This window comes from Somniosus microcephalus, chromosome 28 (assembly GCF_052327205.1).
Source record: "Somniosus microcephalus isolate GS21.2 chromosome 28, FLI_Smic_1.0, whole genome shotgun sequence".
Taxonomy (NCBI): domain Eukaryota; kingdom Metazoa; phylum Chordata; class Chondrichthyes; order Squaliformes; family Somniosidae; genus Somniosus; species Somniosus microcephalus.
In genome coordinates, this window is record NC_141014.1 from 42,669,256 (window position 1) to 42,689,520 (window position 20,265).

General features: G+C 53.4%; 1 protein-coding gene across 3 annotated transcripts; it reads left to right on the forward strand.

Annotated features, from left to right (window-relative positions):
• The first annotated feature begins 137 nt into the window (after positions 1-137).
• On the forward strand, positions 138-18,230 carry LOC147099682 (zinc finger and BTB domain-containing protein 20-like). 3 transcript variants are annotated; one of them, XM_085969049.1, is made up of 3 exons: positions 138-330; positions 3,116-4,716; positions 12,466-18,230. In XM_085969049.1, exons 2-3 carry the CDS (start codon positions 3,144-3,146, stop codon positions 12,612-12,614), a joined length of 1,722 nt encoding a protein of 573 aa, XP_085825175.1. In that variant the 5' UTR covers positions 138-330; positions 3,116-3,143; the 3' UTR covers positions 12,615-18,230. The 3 variants fall into 3 exon arrangements, with proteins under 3 accessions (XP_085825175.1, XP_085825173.1, XP_085825174.1); XM_085969047.1 differs by lacking the exon at positions 12,466-18,230 and adding an exon at positions 8,521-9,408 and having other exon boundaries at positions 139-330; XM_085969048.1 differs by lacking the exons at positions 138-330; positions 12,466-18,230 and adding exons at positions 1,049-2,759; positions 8,521-9,408.
• The last annotated feature ends 2,035 nt before the right edge of the window (positions 18,231-20,265 follow it).

Consider the following 20,265-nt stretch of genomic DNA (forward strand, 5'->3'; position numbering starts at 1 on the left):
CATCCCCCCCTCTCTCTGACTCACTCTGCCCCGTTCGACCTCACTAAAATGGCGGCCGCTTTCGACTCCCTCTGACGTCATCGCGCCATGACGCAGCCCCTATATTAACCAGGATGCAGCGCGCGAGGCTGTTCCAGCGGCTGGGTTTTATTTCAATGGGCGGGGCGGGAATGTTCGCCGCCCGGGGCCGTCAGTCGCGTTGAGGCCATTCGCGCATGCGCAGTCCGGCAGCGGGACAATCCCGGCGCGCTGACGTCACAGGGCACGTTGCGCGGTGACGCAGGGCCTGCCGCCGCCCGGCTGAGGCTGTCGCTCCCGGAGAGACAAGAGGTGAGTGGCGCCTGCGGCCTCCCGGACCCCGGCCCCCGGTCCCGGCACACAGCGGCGGCTGAGGGGCGGCCCAGCACGGACCCGCGGGCGCCCGGATATTGCCGAATGATGAAGGCGGAGCGGCCGCTCGGCGGGCCAGGGGTCACCGGCACCGACCCTTGTTAAAGGGCCCGCGCCCCCACCGACCCCCGTTAAAGGGCCCGCGCCCCCACCGACCCCCGTTAAAGGGCCCGCGCCCCCACCGACCCCCGTTAAAGGGCCCACGCCCCCACCGACCCCTGTTAAAGGGCCCGCACCCCCACCGACCCCTGTTAAAGGGCCCGCGCCCCCACCGACCCCTGTTAAAGGGCCCGCGCCCCCGTCCCCACTGACCCCTGTTAAAGGGCCCGCGCCCCTGTCCCCACTGACCCCTGTTAAAGGGCCCGCGCCCCCGTCCCCACTGACCCCTGTTAAAGGGCCCGCGCCCCCGTCCCCACTGACCCCTGTTAAAAGGCCCGCGCCCCCACCGACACTTGTTAAAGGGCCCGCGCCCCCACCGACCCCTGTTAAAGGGCCCGCACCCCCACCGACCCCTGTTAAAGGGCCCGCGCCCCCACCGACCCCTGTTAAAGGGCCCGCGCCCCCGTCCCCACCGACCCCTGTTAAAGGGCCCGCGCCCCCACCGACCCGTTAAAGGGCCCGCGCCCCCACCGACCCCTGTTAAAGGGCCCGCGCCCCCACCGACCCGTTAAAGGGCCCGCGCCCCCACCGACCCCTGTTAAAGGGCCCGCGCCCCCACCGACCCCTGTTAAAGGGCCCGCGCCCCCACCGACCCCTGTTAAAGGGCCCGCGCCCCCACCGACCCCTGTTAAAGGGCCTGCGCCCCCACCGACCCCTGTTAAAGGGCCTGCGCCCCCACCCTCACCGAGCTCCTGTTAAAGGGCCCGTGCCCCCGTCCCCACCTACCCTTGTTAAAGGGCCCGTGCCCCCCACCGACCCTTGTTAAAGGGCCTACACCCCCATCCTCACCGAGCTCCTGTTAAAGGGCCCGTGCCCCCGTCCCCACCTACCCTTGTTAAAGGGCCCGCGCCCCCCCATCGACCCTTGTTAAAGGGCCTGCACCCCCATCCTCATCGAGCTCCTGTTAAAGGGCCCGTGCCCCCGTCCCCACCTACCCTTGTTAAAGGGTCCGTGCCCCCACCTACCCTTGTTAAAGGGCCTGCACCCCCATCCTCACCGAGCTCCTGTTAAAGGGCCCGTGCCCCCGTCCCCACTGGACCCTTGTTAAAGGCCCCGCAGCGGCCGGCCCCCCTCCTCTCCCCTTCCCTCCCCTCCCCTGACTGCTGGGGTATGGGGGACCAGTGGCTCTCCTCACACAGGTGGCTAGTCTTCATCTGCAGACTCCTAACTTTGAGCTTTACTTGGCTATTCTACCATGGAGGGCATCGTGCCAGAGTCCAATCCCAATCTCACTTCTCGCATGCGATCACTTTCCAGTCAGAGTCACACTGATGCCAACCAGGAGCCGGTACACTGGCTGATTACCCCCACCCCCTGTTCCTGATGCTTAACCCAGGGATGCTGAGGCCAACTTTAGAATTCTTACTGCCTTTTGGGTATTTTCAGCCAACTCAACATAGACCAGGGAATCGCACAAAGAGCTTGCTGGTCCGTTTTGGCTTAGTTTCTTCTTTTTAAACGGCAGCTTAGTCAGAGTTAGTGAGTGCATCCCATAGCAGCAGCTTGGCATCCTGGGAGTGGTAGGGAATGTAAATAAGTTTTTAACAATTCATGCGGCTCAATCAAAATGTGTGGAACAATAATGGAACTGTGGATGAGGACAAGTTTCAGTTGCTGAAGTTGAGCTAATCAAGAGAAGGAACTTTATTTATAAAATAATCTTGCATGTAACATATGTCTGTAAATGTCACGCATGCAAATTGTATGTCCCACTTGCACCTGATTGGCTCAAGTATCTTATTTATAAAACACCAATAAATATAAATAAAGCGAGTCATCGCCGATTGGGCTCTGACTTTGGAACTCTGGCTTTTCCCGAAAGGGACAGGCAGCTGCCCATCTGCAGAAACTTCCCTCGGCAATCACAGTTAGCTTCGAACTGACCTCGCAAAGTGCATTTTTAGACTGATCTCCCCAAAGGGAGTGGGTAAGCAGAGGCCTTAAAGACACAGGCAGGATAAACCCGACACTGCTGCTGAGCCCAGCCTGTCTGAGCCTGGGAGACGTGTAACGCACATTATAGAAAAAGCTGCAAGGGCAGCATTTATTGAAGAGGTGCGAGTCTGATGAATGAAAAGGTTGGAGCGCGACATGGAGGAGTGACGTTTGATCTGATAGTAGCAGATGGCAGTCGACGATCACAGGTTGGAATTAAAGCTGGAGAGTGACAGGAACAGGTGCCAGTGACATATCCAGTTAGCTGCTCATTGGTAAGAAGAAGAAGGAAGCACTGAGGTTTATAATATTAACAACAGCCCAATTCTGTGTGAGTTTACTAATTGGGCAGCTCTCTCACAACTACTGATGTTCCTTAACAATTGAGAGTGAGCCATGACTGATTTCCTCCCCCCTTCGCATACCAGTTTCCACAAATTCCTCTGCCCCCTGCTCTTCTCCCCCTCCCCCCGCTCTTCTCCCCCTCCCCCCGCTCTTCTCCCCCTCCCCCCGCCCATCTCCCCCTCCCCCCGCCCATCTCTTTCCCCCCCCCCCCCCGGCCCATCTCCCTCCCCCCTCCTATGAGGTACGATTCTATTGTTTTTAATTTGATTGGTCCCCTGGTTTGCAGGCTCTGTGGTGCAGTGTGCAGGACAAGAATGTCTGAGCAACTTCACAGCATCAACCTCCAGAACTTCAGCAGATCCCTGCTGGAGACCCTCAACTCTCAGCGCCTGGGCGGCCATTTCTGCGATGTGACGGTGCGGATCCACAACACGGCGCTGCGAGCGCACCGCTGCGTCCTGGCTGCAGCCAGCCCCTTTTTCCACGATAAACTCTTGTTGGGTTACAGTGAGATTGAGGTTCCACCCCTGGTCTCGGCCCAGACTCTGCGCCGCCTGGTGGATTTCATGTACAGTGGCTCGCTGATGGTCTCTCACGTGGAAGCTTTGCAGATCCTCACGGCAGCGAGTGTCCTTCAGATTAAAACCATCATCGACGAGTGCACGCGCATTATTTCACAAAATGCCCCACAAAAGGCTCAGGGACTCCAGCCATTGGCCAGCCAAAAGATGGACCTGTCTGACGAGAAGGAAGCCATTATTTGCCAGACAGTCAGTGAGCAGATCCACAAGTTTCCCATGGGATTGATTGAAACGGCGTTGTCACCCCACGCAGCTGACAAAGAGTTTGACTTTGTACGCGGAGGTACAAAGAACATGGCCACAAGTGACACTGGGTACAAAGCGGAAGAGATCAGCCCCACTCTGTGCAGGCAGCTCACGCCCGCACGCCAGAAGGGAGCTGGAGAGCAGGCCACGCCGGACCAGGAGAACCTGTCTCTGATGGACAGCAGCCGTAACAGCGAGGTGCGTGCGCTGTGGTACAACACCGCGGCCAATCAGCGGCCGGAGGTGGCATTGTTGTCCCAAGGTAGCCACAGCCGCAAGCAGCGCCAGCCTATACGGCTCCAAATGGCAGACGGAAGTCAAGTGACCATCAAGGAAGAAGATGATGATCTCCTTTACTGCGGCGAGAGCATCTCTGTAGCACCTGGCTCCGATCAATCCACTGAGAACATCAACCAAGGTGAACGGACTGAGGATATCTCCGAGGCAGACGGGTTTGACCCCAGCCAGAGTACAATGGAGGAACGAAGAGACTCTGGCGGTCATTTGAGTTTGAGCGGCAAAGGAGACGAGTTGGAATTTTTCAACGCTAGTGATCTCTTGCCAGAGGAACTGAAGTCCTTTTGGCAGGGAGAGAAAGAGGAGAAGGATCCCGCCTTACAACAAAACCGGAAAACGGACTGCAAGTCACAGCTCGATGCTTCATTCCCACGGCCTTCAACGTTTATGCAAGACTTTCTCCCAGGATCTAGCGTGCAGTCCAACCCACGTAACCAGGGCTGCTCGGTGCAGTATGACGCTCAAGGAGATGCTACTGCAGCCAGCACTGCCGGTCACCGTAACCTCTTCCAGATAAGCCTTCCTCAGTCTCCTCACCTTGCGCCTTTGGCCTCCTCCTCTCAGACGTGTATGCCCAGCATTTCAGCGCAGCCACCATGCCAGAACCCGCCGGTGTTCCAGGATGCAGGCCAGGCGACGCCAGCTCCTTCCCAGGCCAGTCAGAGTTGTGGTGAGGCCGAGCGGAAGCCCTACGGATGTGCACAATGTGGGAAGACCTTCAGCTCCAGACAGAACTACGCCAAGCACATGTTTGTCCACACAGGTGAGTTCATGGTGATTCTCCCGATTATGTAAACTCATTCTTTCCGTCCGATTGTAGCTCACGTTTTCACATGTGCTATTTCTTGGATGAGTGGTGGAGAATAAAAAGCTCCCTCCCAGGCTTTGCTACTCATTGATTTTCAGTTTTCTCCACTCCTCTCCACAGGCACCGACTCTCACTGGGGTTCAGTTCCACAGATGCTGACACTCACTGGGGTTCAGTTCCACAGATGCTGACACTCACTGGGGTACAGTTCCACAGGCACCGACTCTCACTGGGGTACAGTTCCACAGGCACCGACTCTCACTGAGGTACAGTTCCACAGGCACCGACTCTCACTGGGGTTCAGTTCCACAGATGCTGACACTCACTGGGGTTCAGTTCCACAGATGCTGACACTCACTGGGGTACAGTTCCACAGGCACCGACTCTCACTGGGGTACAGTTCCACAGGCACCGACTCTCACTGGGGTACAGTTCCACAGGCACCGACTCTCACTGGGGTTCAGTTCCACAGATGCTGACACTCACTGGGGTTCAGTTCCACAGATGCTGACACTCACTGGGGTACAGTTCCACAGGCACTGACTCTCACTGGGGTACGGGTTCCACAGACACTGACTCTCACTGGGGTACGGGTTCCACAGACACTGACTCTCACTGGGGTACAGTTCCACAGACACTGACTCTCACTGGGGTACAGTTCCACAGACATTGACTCTCACTGGGGTTCAGTTCCACAGACACTGACTCTCACTGGGGTACAGTTCCACAGACACTGACTCTCACTGGGGTACAGTTCCACAGACACTGACTCTCACTGGGGTACAGTTCCACAGGCACTGACTCTCACTGGGGTACAGTTCCACAGGCACTGACTCTCACTGGGGTACAGTTCCACAGGCACTGACTCTCACTGGGGTACAGTTCCACAGACACTGACTCTCACTGGGGTACAGTTCCACAGATACTGACTCTCACTGGGGTACAGTTCCACAGACTCTGACTCTCACTGGGGTACAGTTCCAGGGACACTGACTCTGACTGGGGTACGGGTTCCACAGACACTGACTCTCACTGGGGTACAGTTCCACAGAGTCTGACTCTCACTGGGGTTCAGTTCCACAGGCACTGACTCTCACTGGGGTACAGTTCCACAGGCACTGACTCTCACTGGGGTACAGTTCCACAGACACTGACTCTCACTGGGGTACAGTTCCACAGATACTGACTCTCACTGGGGTACAGTTCCACAGACTCTGACTCTCACTGGGGTACAGTTCCAGGGACACTGACTCTGACTGGGGTACGGGTTCCACAGATACTGACTCTCACTGGGGTACAGTTCCACAGACACTGACTCTCACTGGGGTTCAGTTCCACAGACACTGGCTCTCACTGGGGTACAGTTCCACAGACACTGACTCTCACTGGGGTACAGTTCCACAGACACTGACTCTCACTGGGGTACGGGTTCCACAGACTCTGACTCTCACTGGGGTACAGTTCCACAGGCACGGACTCACTGGGGTACAGTTCCACAGACACTGACTCTCACTGGGGTACAGTTCCAGGGACACTGACTCTCACTGGGGTACGGGTTCCACAGACACTGACTCACTGGGGTACGGGTTCCACAGACACTGACTCTCACTGGGGTACGGGTTCCACAGACACTGACTCACTGGGTTACGGGTTCCACAGACACTGACTCACTGGGGTACGTGTTCCACAGACACTGACTCACTGGGGTACGGGTTCCACAGACACTGACTCACTGGGGTACAGTTCCAGGGACACTGACTCTCACTGGGGTACGGGTTCCACAGACACTGACTCACTGGGGTACGGGTTCCACAGACACTGACTCTCACTGGGGTACGGGTTCCACAGACACTGACTCACTGGGTTACGGGTTCCACAGACACTGACTCACTGGGGTACGTGTTCCACAGACACTGACTCACTGGGGTACGGGTTCCACAGACACTGACTCACTGGGGTACGAGTTCCACAGACACTGACTCACTGGGGTACGGGTTCCACAGACACTGACTCACTGGGGTACGGGTTCCACAGACACTGACTCACTGGGGTACGGGTTCCACAGACACTGACTCACTGGGGTACGGGTTCCACAGACACTGACTCACTGGGGTACGGGTTCCACAGACACTGACTCACTGGGGTACGGGTTCCACAGACACTGACTCACTGGGGTACGGGTTCCACAGACACTGACTCACTTGGGTACGGGTTCCACAGACACTGACTCTCACTGGAGTGCAGGTTCTATGGGTGCAGACTGTCACTGGAGTACAGGTTACATGGGGCAGGATATGCCGAGGCTAACCATAACATCCAGCCTCTCCCAGCTGACTGTAACTAACAGCACAGACTGTGAGTCAGACCTTGAACCTTCCTGCTCTATATGGCTGCTGCCTTTACCAGGTGATGTATCGGGAGAGGAGAGAATATGGGAGAGGGCCCTAGAAATCGATCACTTTGATCCAGAATGATTTGTAGTATTTTGTGAATTTGAGCAGCAGCTGCATTCAGTATCTAATCCCCACCCTAACAGAATGTGCAGCGTAACCAAGGATAGCCGCTCTCTCGGGCACACTAACATCGAGCTGTGTTTTTAGGGTTCTGTGTAACATGTTGATACCAGCACTGCCCATACATTACTATGCATCTTTACTGTGCAGCTGTGTTTGGGGCAGTCACCAATAGTCTCACAGCAAGACAGTGCGAAACCAGACAAGACCAGGGATAACTGCAGATGGAAGAGGACAGAATGAGGATTCCAGGGAAGTGTGGATGTTATAGAGTCCGGATTAAACGGAGGAGTGTGCACGGTATCGGCTGTGTTAGGCTGTCCCTATCCAGTGCTCCTGCTGTCAGTGGAAGAGGAGGATACCAGGATGAGTAGGGTGAGGGCAGTCACTGCTGTGATATAGGCGGGAAGACTGAAAGGATGTAAATTAGGAAATTTGAGTTTTGAAAGCCTGTAGGTTGGAGGGAGGAAGGTGAGGAGTTTTCCAGTTTTAAGGTTTGGGAAAGAATGGGTTGGAATAGGAGAGGGTGCGATGTGGGAGGAATGTGAGGAACACCGAAGACAAATGTTTATGTAGAATAATGGATGCCTGTCAATAATCTAATTGATGAGTTCTGATAATGTTTGAAGCCATCAATCTCTCGAGCTCAGTCGTCCAGTCCTGCAGCATTTGCCATTTCAAGTAGCAAAGATCGAGGGGTAAACGGGCTGCCATCGCCAGGTACATGAAGGCCCATCTCGGAGTTACTAATTGTGTGTTTTTTCCCCTCGATATCCTCCCTCTCCTCTCCTAAAGATGCTGAGTCTCGCTGGGGTGTGTGCCCTCCAGCACTAGCCCAAATAACCACTCTTCACGTTACAGCCCAGATAATGTGTGTAAGGGCACCACTCACCTGACATTGGAACACACCCGCTTTCGACCGCAGGGGTGACTGGGCAATGGTCAGGAGCAGGAGCCTTGGCTGGCTTTTCCCTCTCTCCCTAACCCTGGGATGCCGAGACTGATCGCAGAACCACCTTCCCCCCCCCCCCCCCACCCCGGACGCTGCCAGACCGGCTAACGTGGCTCAGGCTGGGAGTGGAAAGTGTGAATATGTGCACAGTCTGGCTCATTATCACACCAGTGACACATTCACACATTCCGCCATCAGTTCACTGCTTACTGAATGGGTTTAATGATCATTTTCTGCAATTGAAGTCTCTCTCTTTGATTTACGATGTCTTTTCTCTCCCCACCTCCTCCGCAGGTGAGAAACCCCATCAATGCAGCGTGTGCTGGAGGTCATTCTCGCTTAGGGACTACTTGATAAAGCACATGGTGACACACACAGGAGTGCGAGCGTACCAGTGTCCCGTGTGCAATAAACGCTTCACGCAAAAGAGCTCCCTGAACGTACACATGCGGCTGCATCGCGGCGAAAAGGCCTTCGAGTGTCACGTCTGTAACAAGCGTTTCTCTCACAAGACTCTGCTGGAGAGGCACATGGCCACACACATAATATAAAGCACGCTTGCACCGACCGGGCTGAGCCAGGCCGAGCCAGGTAAATCCCACACGCTGGATTTACCTGGGATAACGCGTGTACTGAGCAGACCCACGCCGCACACACCAGGGGTTTACCCAGAGATATAAACCAGCCAAAGTGTAAACACAGGATGGGGAAGAGGTGGACACAGTGTAAAACTGGGCACAGCCCCTCCCAAAAAAAAGCAAGGAATCTCCCCACACTGCCCCTTGAGTGGATGCACTGCCCAGGGTACTGAGACCACACACAGCAGAAGGGAGCCAGCTTTGGCCCCTGGTCTGTCTCAAAGTAATTGATCCCAGCCAGTAGGGATACCACAGTTAGCCTCCGCTCCCATGGGTTAGGGAGAAGGATACCAGCCAGGGTTCACCATCCATTGATACCAGCCAGGGTTCACCATCCATTGATACCAGCCGGGGTTCACCATCCATTGATACCAGCCGGGGTTCACCATCCATTGATACCAGCCAGGGTTCACCATCCATTGATACCAGCCGGGGTTCACCATCCATTGATACCAGCCAGGGTTCACCATCCATTGATACCAGCCGGGGTTCATCATCCATTGATACCAACCAGGGTTCACCATCCATTAGAAGGTGTGTTGATGTTGAGCGTGGGCACGATGCCCCTCATAGTTGAATAGCCCATTGAGATTTTCAGTCCGGTCTCTCGCATGAAGAATGGTAGCCAAGCCCAACGGAATCCCTGCTTCAGGAAGGGATGGGGGGAGTTTAATAGCGTGATGTTTGGAGAGCACCACACAGCGTAACCATTGGGTGGGTGAAATTCCTGTGCTGAAGTGTCACAAACCCACTTAAAATAAATGGATTAATGACATTGTTAAAATTGTGCACAGCAATTTGACACAAACGCTTTGATCCGTGTAGTAAAACTAACAGCCAGAGAAATCTGGGCATTCAGTGAGGGGGCAGCTTGTCCCACTCATGGACCCCCTCCACTCCCACAACAGGTCCAGTAGCTCCTCCGCTTCATTGTGGTCAAACTCTGGCTACAATTTTTAATTTAATTATTAAAGTGATAAATGGAACAGCAGCTAATTCAGCCGTGCCCTTCTTAATATCTTTAAACACTCTGAGATATTTAATTCTAGAGTGTGGTGCTCTGATGGGTTTAGGTAATCACTGTCGAGAGTTAAATCCAGCGCTGTTCTCCAGATCCCTGCTTGTCCCACTCTCCACTCACTGCCCGTTCTGTTTGGCTAAAGCTGCCTCGTTGCATCGTTTACCTGCAGAAAGTGCACGGACCTGTGACCCCGGCAATTCCAGTGATCACACCCGTCGGGAACCTCCACCACTGTCCCAGTCGACTTTCTAGTGTTGGTGGAGCTTCCTTCATTTGCTTTTCAGTGAAGGGCATCCTCAGCACCACCCCCCCACCCACCCCATGGTCACATCTAGGACACTGCATACTGTGGTGATCATCTCCTGAAGGTAGGGGGGCTACCCAATGGGCTCACGCTCTCCCTGCCCCCAGGAATACCTGACAAGTGCCCCGTGGCAATGGGCAGCTTTTTACCACAATCCTAGCCTGGCCCCCTGGGTGTGCTTGCATGTTCTAAGGCAGCTGTGTACACCACCTCCCACCACTGCCAGGCCACCCCCAGAGCCAGGAATGTGGAGGACCCAGCCCCACTCCTTCTCACCTCTGGCCTTGTAATGGACCGGGCGGGAAAGTGGAGTTGAGGTCGAAGATCAGCCACAATCTTATTGAATGGCGGAGCAGGCTCGAGGGGCCAGATGGCCGACTCCTGCTCCTAATTCTTATGCTCTATAGGCCTCCCCCAAGGCCCAGCAGTATGCCCCGTGTAGGGCTGGACCTAACGTGTCTGGGTCCTGGATTAATTTCTGGTGCATTCCCACCTGAATTGCTGGGTGTCCATTGGGAGAGCCAAGGATTTTCACCACTCCCGCTCCCAGTTTTCAATATAGAACAAAGAATGTGCATTTATCCAGCACCTTTCACGGCCTCACACCATCCCAGCAGCACTTTCCAGCCATGGGTTTACAGGATTACAAAACCCTAGTCTGTGGTAGGTTAGCCAATCTCATCCAGGTTGATATTGGGAGGCCTATAGAGCATAAGAAATAGGAGCAGGAGTCGGCCACACGGCCCCTCGAGCCTGCTCTGCCACACGGCCCCTCGAGCCTGCTCTGCCACACGGCCCCTCGAGCCTGCTCCGCCACACGGCCCCTCGAGCCTGCTCTGCCACACGGCCCCTCGAGCCTGCTCCGCCACACGGCCCCTCGAGCCTGCTCTGCCACACGGCCCCTCGAGCCTGCTCCGCCATTCAATAAGATCATGGCTGATCTTCAACCTCAACTCCACTTTCCCGCCCGATCCCCATATCCCTTGATTCCCCTAGAGTCCAAAAATCTATCGATCTCAGCATCCACAGCCCTCTGGGGTAGATTCACAATCCTTGGTTGGTTTTAGCACCAGGATTAGCGAGCGGAAAGTCAGCTAGTGTTCCCGCTCCTGATTATTATCCAGGGACCCTCGATTGAAAGTGGAAGTGTGCAGGCACAGGGCGAGGACAGGCTCCGGATTGGCTGTGATCATCTCTTTCCCAGCCTGCCACTCGCTGTTCCGGTCACGTAGATAGGGCCGCTTGGGACAGTGCACAGTCGATACCTGCTGCCTAGGAAGCCAAACACCAGCACAAGTAGCCTTTATGGGAGGAGGAAGAAGCATGGAGGAGCTGGGACTTCTTCTCTCCATCGTAGCGATAACAAGCCGTCACTTTGATTCTCTGCAAAAAATTATGTAGAAATGTATGTATTAATGTGTCTTAGCCTGTGTGTGCTGAAAAATGAATTGTATTTATTGGTTCTGAATGAGATTTGAAACAGTATTCAGGTTCAGCCAGACAGTAATTGGGTAACATTTCAGCAAAGGAGGCAAACCATAATGTTGCAGGGAGTGATTCCGGTCCCCAGCTCACCTCCAAATAGAAAGGCAGAGAGCTGCTGAAATACGGAGCTCAGAGAGCTGGGTTTTTTAATGATTTCCCTGCGTTACTCCCTCTTCCTGACAAACCTGCTTCAGCTGTGTCTGTGATTCTGGCAAAATCCTGATCTACAGCATTGCTGCGCTTTACAACTAGATCTAAAATCGTGTGTCCCGCTCTAGACTACCAGGGGTACAGCACTGGTGGGCTTCACAGCCCTGTGCTGGGCTTTGGTTTGCAATCCAGAACCATGTGCTGTGCTCCACAGTGCCAGCTCTAGAACAGCATGCTGCACCCCGTGGCATCACTCTTGATCCTTGCTGATAAAATGTTTGCCAAGAATGTGCATTTCTATATATTGGTTACCAATAGATTTGAGGGGGAGGAGGTGCCCGTGCTTTAGGACCCTGATTCCATCAGTGGATTAACATCTTGTGTCTGAAGGCTAGGATTGGACACTGTGAAATGAGAAATTCTGTCTGTTTCTAATCAATGACCTAAAGGTTCTGATAGTGACTGGGACACTGTAGATGCTGCTAACAATATTTAATACTTTAAAATATCCCAGACCTATATACTGAGAGAGCAGGTCATTGCTAAACCAAGTGATACTGTAGAGGACAAATCCTTCTCTCTTCTAGCTAAAGAGATCTCTTTAACAGACCCTTGATTGTCTTTCTCTTTCCCTCTCCCAGTTAGCACAGTCTATCTGTCATTTTGTCGTTGGATTCTCTTCGTCCTAATGCTGCCTGAGATTCTCAGACCACAGGTACATGATCTAATCCTGGTGCCTAACTCCGCCATACAAAAACCAAACCGGCTCCACCAGTGTCTCAATGGGTGAATGCACCACTAATTGTAGAAGCGACCCACACAGACGAGGCGGTCCCAGCTTCGAGCCCTGGTTTGTGCTGATCTCTGCCAGGGCAGGTGTCAGGCGAAACCAGGCTCCTGCTCCTGACCTCCATCCACTGCCTCTTGCTGGATAGTGAGTGCGTGGGTACGTTTGGGGGGGGGGGGTCACAGGCCCTAAGGGTCTGGTGGTCCCTATCCAGTAAGAGTGGCTGCCTTCGGGAGAGATGGGGCAGGGAGAGAAAATAAATAACTCAGTTTTATTTATGGTAATGTCGATAATTCTCTCCCAACTCTCCGTACTTATCACGTGGGAATAGTGGGAGCAGGAGATTCCCTCCCAGTTCACCTGCTCTACACTGGATAAACTTTCCCCTCTTTGTGAGCAGGATGTGAGTTGGAGGCTGGGTGTCGAGCTCTCCTGTTGGGTTGCGGTTGCTGGGCTGGCTCAGCCAGTATGGGCGTATTCTCAAACTCTTGGTGTCACACTGAACCCTGACACTTTCTCCACTACATTTTGCAACTAAACCAGATAGGGTACAGTTCCACAGGCCCTCCAGTGCAAGTGACCGTTATTCATGTGAGCCTAAGGGTTGAGCGTCTGTGGAGGGTATCAGACATGCCCGATCCTCTCCCAGCCTCCATTTACTGCCGACTGTGGGGTCCGAGCTGAAGTTCGCCACCTGAATAGAGACCAGGTGTCGACCTGGGACCTCCAGGTCTGTGTGTCTCAGCTGCTCATTGAGTAAACACACCGAGCCATCAGGATGCTGCCCAAAGAAACGCGAGGGTGGGGAGGGAAGAATGTTGATGCGAGGATATACAGCAAGGAGAGGAAGGAGGCAAGGACGACAAAGAGGGAGTAGACAGCAAAGAGCAATAGGTGTTTATTTCGGGCAGATGATGTCAGCTGGGCAGAGATAGCGGTGCCGAAATTAAACACTGCTTCTGGGCTGGTGGGGGGTGGTGGGGAATAGGAATTAGCCAGGGTTCCTGCTCCTGTTCACTATCCAGGGTTCCTGCTCCTGTTCACTATCCAGGGTTCCTGCTCCTGATCACTATCCAGGGTTCCTGCTCCTGTTCACTATCCAGGGTTCCTGCTCCTGATCACTATCCAGGGTTCCTGCTCCTGATCACTATCCAGGGTTCCTGCTCCTGTTCACTATCCAGGGTTCCTGCTCCTGATCACTATCCAGGGTCCCTGCTCCTGATCACTATCCAGGGTTCCTGCTCCTGATCACTATCCAGGGTTCCTGCTCCTGTTCACTATCCAGGGTTCCTGCTCCTGATCACTATCCAGGGTTCCTGCTCCTGTTCACTATCCAGGGTTCCTGCTCCTGATCACTATCCAGGGTTCCTGCTCCTGATCACTATCCAGGGTTCCTGCTCCTGATCACTATCCAGGGTTCCTGCTCCTGATCACTATCCAGGGCTCCTGCTCCTTTTCATTATCAAGGGTTCCTGCTCCTGTTCACTATCCAGGGTTCCTGCTCCTGTTCACTATCCAGGGTTCCTGCTCCTGATCACTATCCAGGGTTCCTGCTCCTGATCACTATCCAGGGTTCCTGCTCCTGATCACTATCCAGGGTTCCTGCTCCTGATCACTATCCAGGGTTCCTGCTCCTGATCACTATCCAGGGTTCCTGCTCCTGATCACTATCCAGGGTTCCTGCTCCTGATCACTATCCAGGGTTCCAGGTGTGGATGTTTGGTGAGGGCAGGATATCCTGTCAGTACTCACCATTTAAATTTGCACATAAAAAATGACCCCTAGGGTAAGGGACCAGATTGCTCCTCAGCATTCGAGCATCTGACCCTGAGACAGACAGCAGCTTCAGGAACTGTACCCCAGTGAGAGTCAGCACCTTCAGGAACTGTACCCCAGTGAGAGTCAGCACCTTCAGGAACTGTACCCCAGTGAGAGTCAGCACCTTCAGGAACTGTACCCCAGTGAGAGTCAGCACCTTCAGGAACTGTACCCCAGGGAGAGTCAGCACCTTCAGGAACTGTACCCCAGTGAGAGTCAGCACCTTCAGGAACTGTACCCCAGTGAGAGTCAGCACCTTCAGGAACTGTACCCCAGCGAGAGTCAGCACCTTCAGGAACTGTACCCCAGTGAGAGTCAGCACCTTCAGGAACTGTACCCAAGTGAGAGTCAGCACCTTCAGGAACTGCACCCCAGTGAGAGTCAGCACCTTCAGGAACTGTACCCCAGCGAGAGTCAGCACCTTCAGGAACTGTACCCCAGTGAGAGTCAGCACCTTCAGGAACTGTACCTCAGTGAGAGTCAGCACCTTCAGGGACTGTACCCCAGTGAGAGTCAGCACCTTCAGGAACTGTACCCCAGTGAGAGTCAGCACCTTCAGGAACTGTACCCCAGTGAGAGTCAGCACCTTCAGGAACTGTACCCAAGTGAGAGTCAGCACCTTCAGGAACTGTACCCCAGCGAGAGTCAGCACCTTCAGGAACTGTACCCCAGTGAGAGTCAGCACCTTCAGGAACTGTACCCCAGTGAGAGTCAGCACCTTCAGGAACTGTACCCCAGTGAGAGTCAGCACCTTCAGGAACTGCACCCCAGTGAGAGTCAGCACCTTCAGGAACTGTACCCCAGCGAGAGTCAGCACCTTCAGGAACTGTACCCCAGTGAGAGTCAGCACCTTCAGGAACTGTACCCCAGTGAGAGTCAGCACCTTCAGGAACTGTACCCCAGTGAGAGTCAGCACCTTCAGGAACTGTACCCCAGTGAGAGTCAGCACCCGGGGAACTGTACCCCAGTGAGTGCCAGCACCTTCAGGAACTGTACCCCAGTGAGAGTCAGCACCTTCAGGAACTGTATCCCAGTGAGAGTCAGCACCCGGGGAACAGTACCCCAGTGAGTGCCAGCACCTTCAGGAACTGTACCCCAGTGAGAGTCAGCACCTTCAGGAACTGTACCCCAGTGAGAGTCAGCACCTTCAGGAACTGTACCCCAGTGAGAGTCAGCACCTTCAGGAACTGTACCCCAGTGAGAGTCAGCACCTTCAGGAACTGTACCCCAGTGAGAGCACCTTCAGGAACTGTACCCCAGTGAGAGTCAGCACCTTCAGGCACTGTACCCCAGTGAGAGTCAGCACCTTCAGGAACTGTACCGCAGTGAGAGTCAGCACCTTCAGGAACTGTACCCCAGTGAGAGTCAGCACCTTCAGGAACTGTACCCCAGTGAGAGTCAGCACCTTCAGGAACTGTACCCCAGTGAGAGTCAGCACCCGGGGAACTGTACCCCAGTGAGAGTCAGCACCTTCAGGAACTGTACCCCAGTGAGAGCACCTTCAGGAACTGTACCCCAGTGAGAGTCAGCACCTTCAGGAACTGTACCCCAGTGAGAGTCAGCACCTTCAGGAACTGTACCCCAGTGAGAGTCAGCACCTTCAGGAACTGTACCCCAGAGAGAGTCAGCACCTTCAGGAATTGTACCCCAGTGAGAGTCAGCACCTTCAGGAACTGTGCCCCAGTGAGAGTCAGCACCCGGGGAACTGTACCCCACTGAGAGTCAGCACCTTCAGGAACTGCACCCCAGTGAGAGTCAGCACCTTCAGGAACTGAACCCCAGTGAGAGTCAGCACCCGGGGAACTGTACCCCAGTGAGAGTCAGCACCTTCAGGAACTGTACCCCAGTGAGAGTCAGCACCTTCAGGAACTGTACCCCAGTGAGAGTCAGCACCTTCAGGAACTGTACCCCAGTGAGAGTCAGCACCTTCAGGAACTGTACCCCAGTGAGAGTCAGCACCTTCAAGAACTGTACCCCAGGGAGAGTCAGCACCTTCAGGAACTGTACCCCAGTGAGAGTCAGCACCTTCAAGAACTGTACCCCAGGGAGAGTCAGCACCTTCAGGAACTGTACCCCAGTGAGAGTCAGCACCTTCAGGAACTGTACACCAGTGAGAGTCAGCACCTTCAGGAACTGTACCCCAGTGAGAGTCAGCACCTTCAGGAACTGTACCCCAGAGAGAGTCAGCACCTTCAGAAACTGTACCCCAGTGAGAGTCAGCACCTTCAGGAACTGTGTCCCAGTGAGAGTCAGCACCTTCAGGAACTGTACCCCAGAGAGAGTCAGCACCTTCAGGAACTGTACCCCAGTGAGAGTCAGCACCTTCAGGAACTGTACCCCAGTGAGAGTCAGCACCTTCAGGAACTGTACCCCAGAGAGAGTCAGCACCTTCAGGAACTGTACCCCAGTGAGAGCACCTTCAGGAACTGTACCCCAGTGAGAGTCAGCACCTTCAGAAACTGTACCCCAGTGAGAGTCAGCACCTTCAGGAACTGTACCCCAGTGAGAGTCAGCACCTTCAGGAACTGTACCCCAGTGAGAGTCAGCACCTTCAGGTACTGTACCCCAGTGAGAGCACCTTCAGAAACTGTACCCCAGTGGGAGTCAGCACCTTCAGGAACTGTACCCCAGTGAGAGTCAGCACCCGGGGAACTGTACCCCAGTGAGAGTCAGCACCTTCAGGAACTGTACCCCAGTGAGAGTCAGCACCTTCAGGTACTGTACCCCAGTGAGAGTCAGCACCCGGGGAACTGTACCCCAGAGAGAGTCAGCACTTTCAGGAACTGTACCCCAGTGAGAGTCAGCACCTTCAGGAACTGTACCCCAGTGAGAGTCAGCACCTTCAGAAACTGTACCCCAGTGAGAGTCAGCACCTTGTCCCCAGCAAGGGAAAAAATATCCAGGGTGAAGAATTAGACAATCAGGAGCAGGGAATTCACATGAAAGTATGGGGGATTCTTAGAAAGAATCTGTTGCAGCGAAGTATTGAGCAGTTGATCTGTGTTCTGTGTGTGTGCTGGTGATGTAAGTGCCTCAGTACAAGGAATCCACAGACTGTTGTGACAGAGCGTGTGTGTAAAATTATTATTGTGGAGTAGATAATTTTTTAGAGAACATTTTTACCAGATTTTGATGTTTATAACGCACTAAGAGGATTTTTAAAGTATTTTACGATGTGCAAGTTAGTTTTGTTATAGACTTCTGGAGTAATGTCCACACCACTAAATGGATCCTTTGCTCATCGATATGGTCTATGGGTAGTAATGAGTTAAATGTTTGTCTGAATGTCAATAAGTGCAATAGATTGTGGTGTTAAGCAGCACTGGCTTCAGTGCGCCGGGACTGGCTGGGACTACTGATGTCGGTAAACCACCAGGAATCCGGCGTGTGACTGGTGTCTGTTTTCATGTGTTGTATCTGCGGGTGGTTTATTAATTATGCTGCCTGGGCAGGCGGTGGAATCAGAGCTTGAGTCTCCGTTTTTGCTTTGCTGCTGATGAAAATTCGTCAAAAAAAACCCTTTCAGAACGACAGAAGGAAGTGGAGCAGAATGGAGTTTGACTTTGAAACCCAGAGTCAGGATTTGAACGGAGTTGTTGCATATGTGGAGTGTACTCTGCCTGTGTAACCCAGGGCTCCACTCCACAAGTGACCGGAACCTGCACAAGTGACCTGAACTTGCGAGAGCACCAGGAGACATTCTCCTGGGCAAGTGCACACACCTGCCTTTATGCCCATCAGTGTGTGGGATCATTCATTTAGTATTTCTTAAAGTGATTTTTAATAAAAGATTTAAATGTGGGTGTTTGTTTCTGTACTTGATGCCTGGTGGTGGCAGGACATGGGGTGAGACACACTCCTTTAACAGTGGGCCATCGGATCTAAGGCAGTGTTGTCACTGGGTTTATTCAGTGTATGTGAACCTGTCCCCACCAATGAGGATAACACTCTCTCCAGCCACGGATCTCGTTTGGAAGGGCAGCTTCTATAGCTGTACCACTGGGGATCACAGTTCAAGACTGCGACAATTTCACCGGGCCACTATTTGCTGAAATCTGGGGACAGCACTGCAAGTAGTCCATGTGCTCCTCAATTCATCCTGTCTGCTTTCATGGCATAACAAAAGATTGATGTGAGTGAAGAGGCCTTCACCTCGTTTAACCATTTGCTCTGCTGCTGAATCTGCATTAACCGTCAATGTCACTTTAACAACCAAAAAAAACCAAGGCGCCGTTGACATGTGAACATTTCATGTATGTGCTGTTGTCTTTTCAAATAAAACAAGGCAAAGAATCAAGAGTGCGATTAAAATATTGTGAGCACTACTGCGTTCAGTGGAATCTCAGCGTGTGATGATGGAAGTGATTGGATTTGTTGTGATTCCGTGTAGAGGGGATTGAGTGAGAACTGAATGGTAATGTTTGCAACAGGTTTGTATCTGATTCATCTTGGATCTTGCACTAAAGCCCGGCTCAAAGCCCAAATTGTTCTTTTGTGCTTTTTCTTCTTTGAAACCCACAGGGTAACTGACAGCTCAGCCTTCAGTACCAGATATTTTGCAGAGTTGAGCCCCAGGGCAATCTATCATTGTTAAAAAATCTTGAGAAGCATGCTGACTTCGACACCTGCTGTCAGGTTTTTCTGTCAACATTTCCCGTTCGAATGGTAACGCTGTAGTTGCAGCCCTTGGCCATTAGGTGGCTCTGTGGGTTGAATATGTCGAGTCTCTCCCCGCTCGCGCTGTACCTGCCCTGGGAGTGTTTGATGGGACAGTGTAGAGGGAGCTTTACTCTGTATCTAACCCGTGCTGTACCTGCCCTGGGAGTGTTTGATGGGACAATGTAGAGGGAGCTTTACTCTGTATCTAGCCCCGCGCTGTACCTGCCCTGGGAGTGTTTGATGGGACAATGTAGAGGGAGCTTTACTCTGTATCTAACCCCGCGCTGTACCTGCCCTGGGAGTGTTTGATGGGACAATGTAGAGGGAGCTTTACTCTGTATCTAACCCGTGCTGTACCTGCCCTGGGAGTGTTTGATGGGACAGTGTAGAGGGAGCTTTACTCTGTATCTAACCCGTGCTGTACCTGCCCTGGGAGTGTTTGATGGGACAATGTAGAGGGAGCTTTACTCTGTATCTAACCCGTGCTGTACCTGCCCTGGGAGTGTTTGATGGGACAATGTAGAGGGAGCTTTACTCTGTATCTAACCCCACGCTGTACCTGCCCTGGGAGTGTTTGATGGGACAATGTCAAGGGAGCTTTACTCTGTATCTAACCCCGTGCTGTACCTGCCCTGGGACAGTTTGATGGGACATTGTAGAGGGAGCTTTACTCTGTATCTAACCCGTGCTGTACCTGCCCTGGGAGTGTTTGATGGGACAGTGTAGAGGGAGCTTTACTCTATATCTAACCCCGTGCTGTACCTGCCCTGGGAGTGTTTGATGGGACAGTGTAGAGGGAGCTTTACTCTGTATCTAACCCCGTGCTGTACCTGCCCTGGGAGTGTTTGATGGGACAGTGTAGAGGAAGCTTTACTCTGTATCTAACCCGTGCTGTACCTGCCCTGGGAGTGTTTGATGGGACAGTGTAGAGGGAGCTTTACTCTGTATCTAACCCCGTGCTGTACCTGCCCTGGGACAGTTTGATGGGACATTGTAGAGGGAGCTTTACTCTGTATCTAACCCGTTCTGTACCTGCCCTGGGAGTGTTTGATGGGACAGTGTAGAGGGAGCTTTACTCTGTATCTAACCCGTGCTGAACCTGCCCTGGGAGTGTTTGATGGGACAGTGTAGAGGGAGCTTTACTCTGTATCTAACCTGTGCTGAACCTGCCCTGGGA

Excerpts from the sequence above, each read along its gene's own strand:
- LOC147099682 (XM_085969047.1), top strand. The coding sequence starts at position 3,144 with ATGTCTGAGCAACTTCACAGCATCAACCTCCAGAACTTCAGCAGATCC. Across the intron at positions 4,717-8,520 it reads GCACATGTTTGTCCACACAG|GTGAGAAACCCCATCAATGC; the intron begins GTGAGTTCATGG and ends CCTCCTCCGCAG.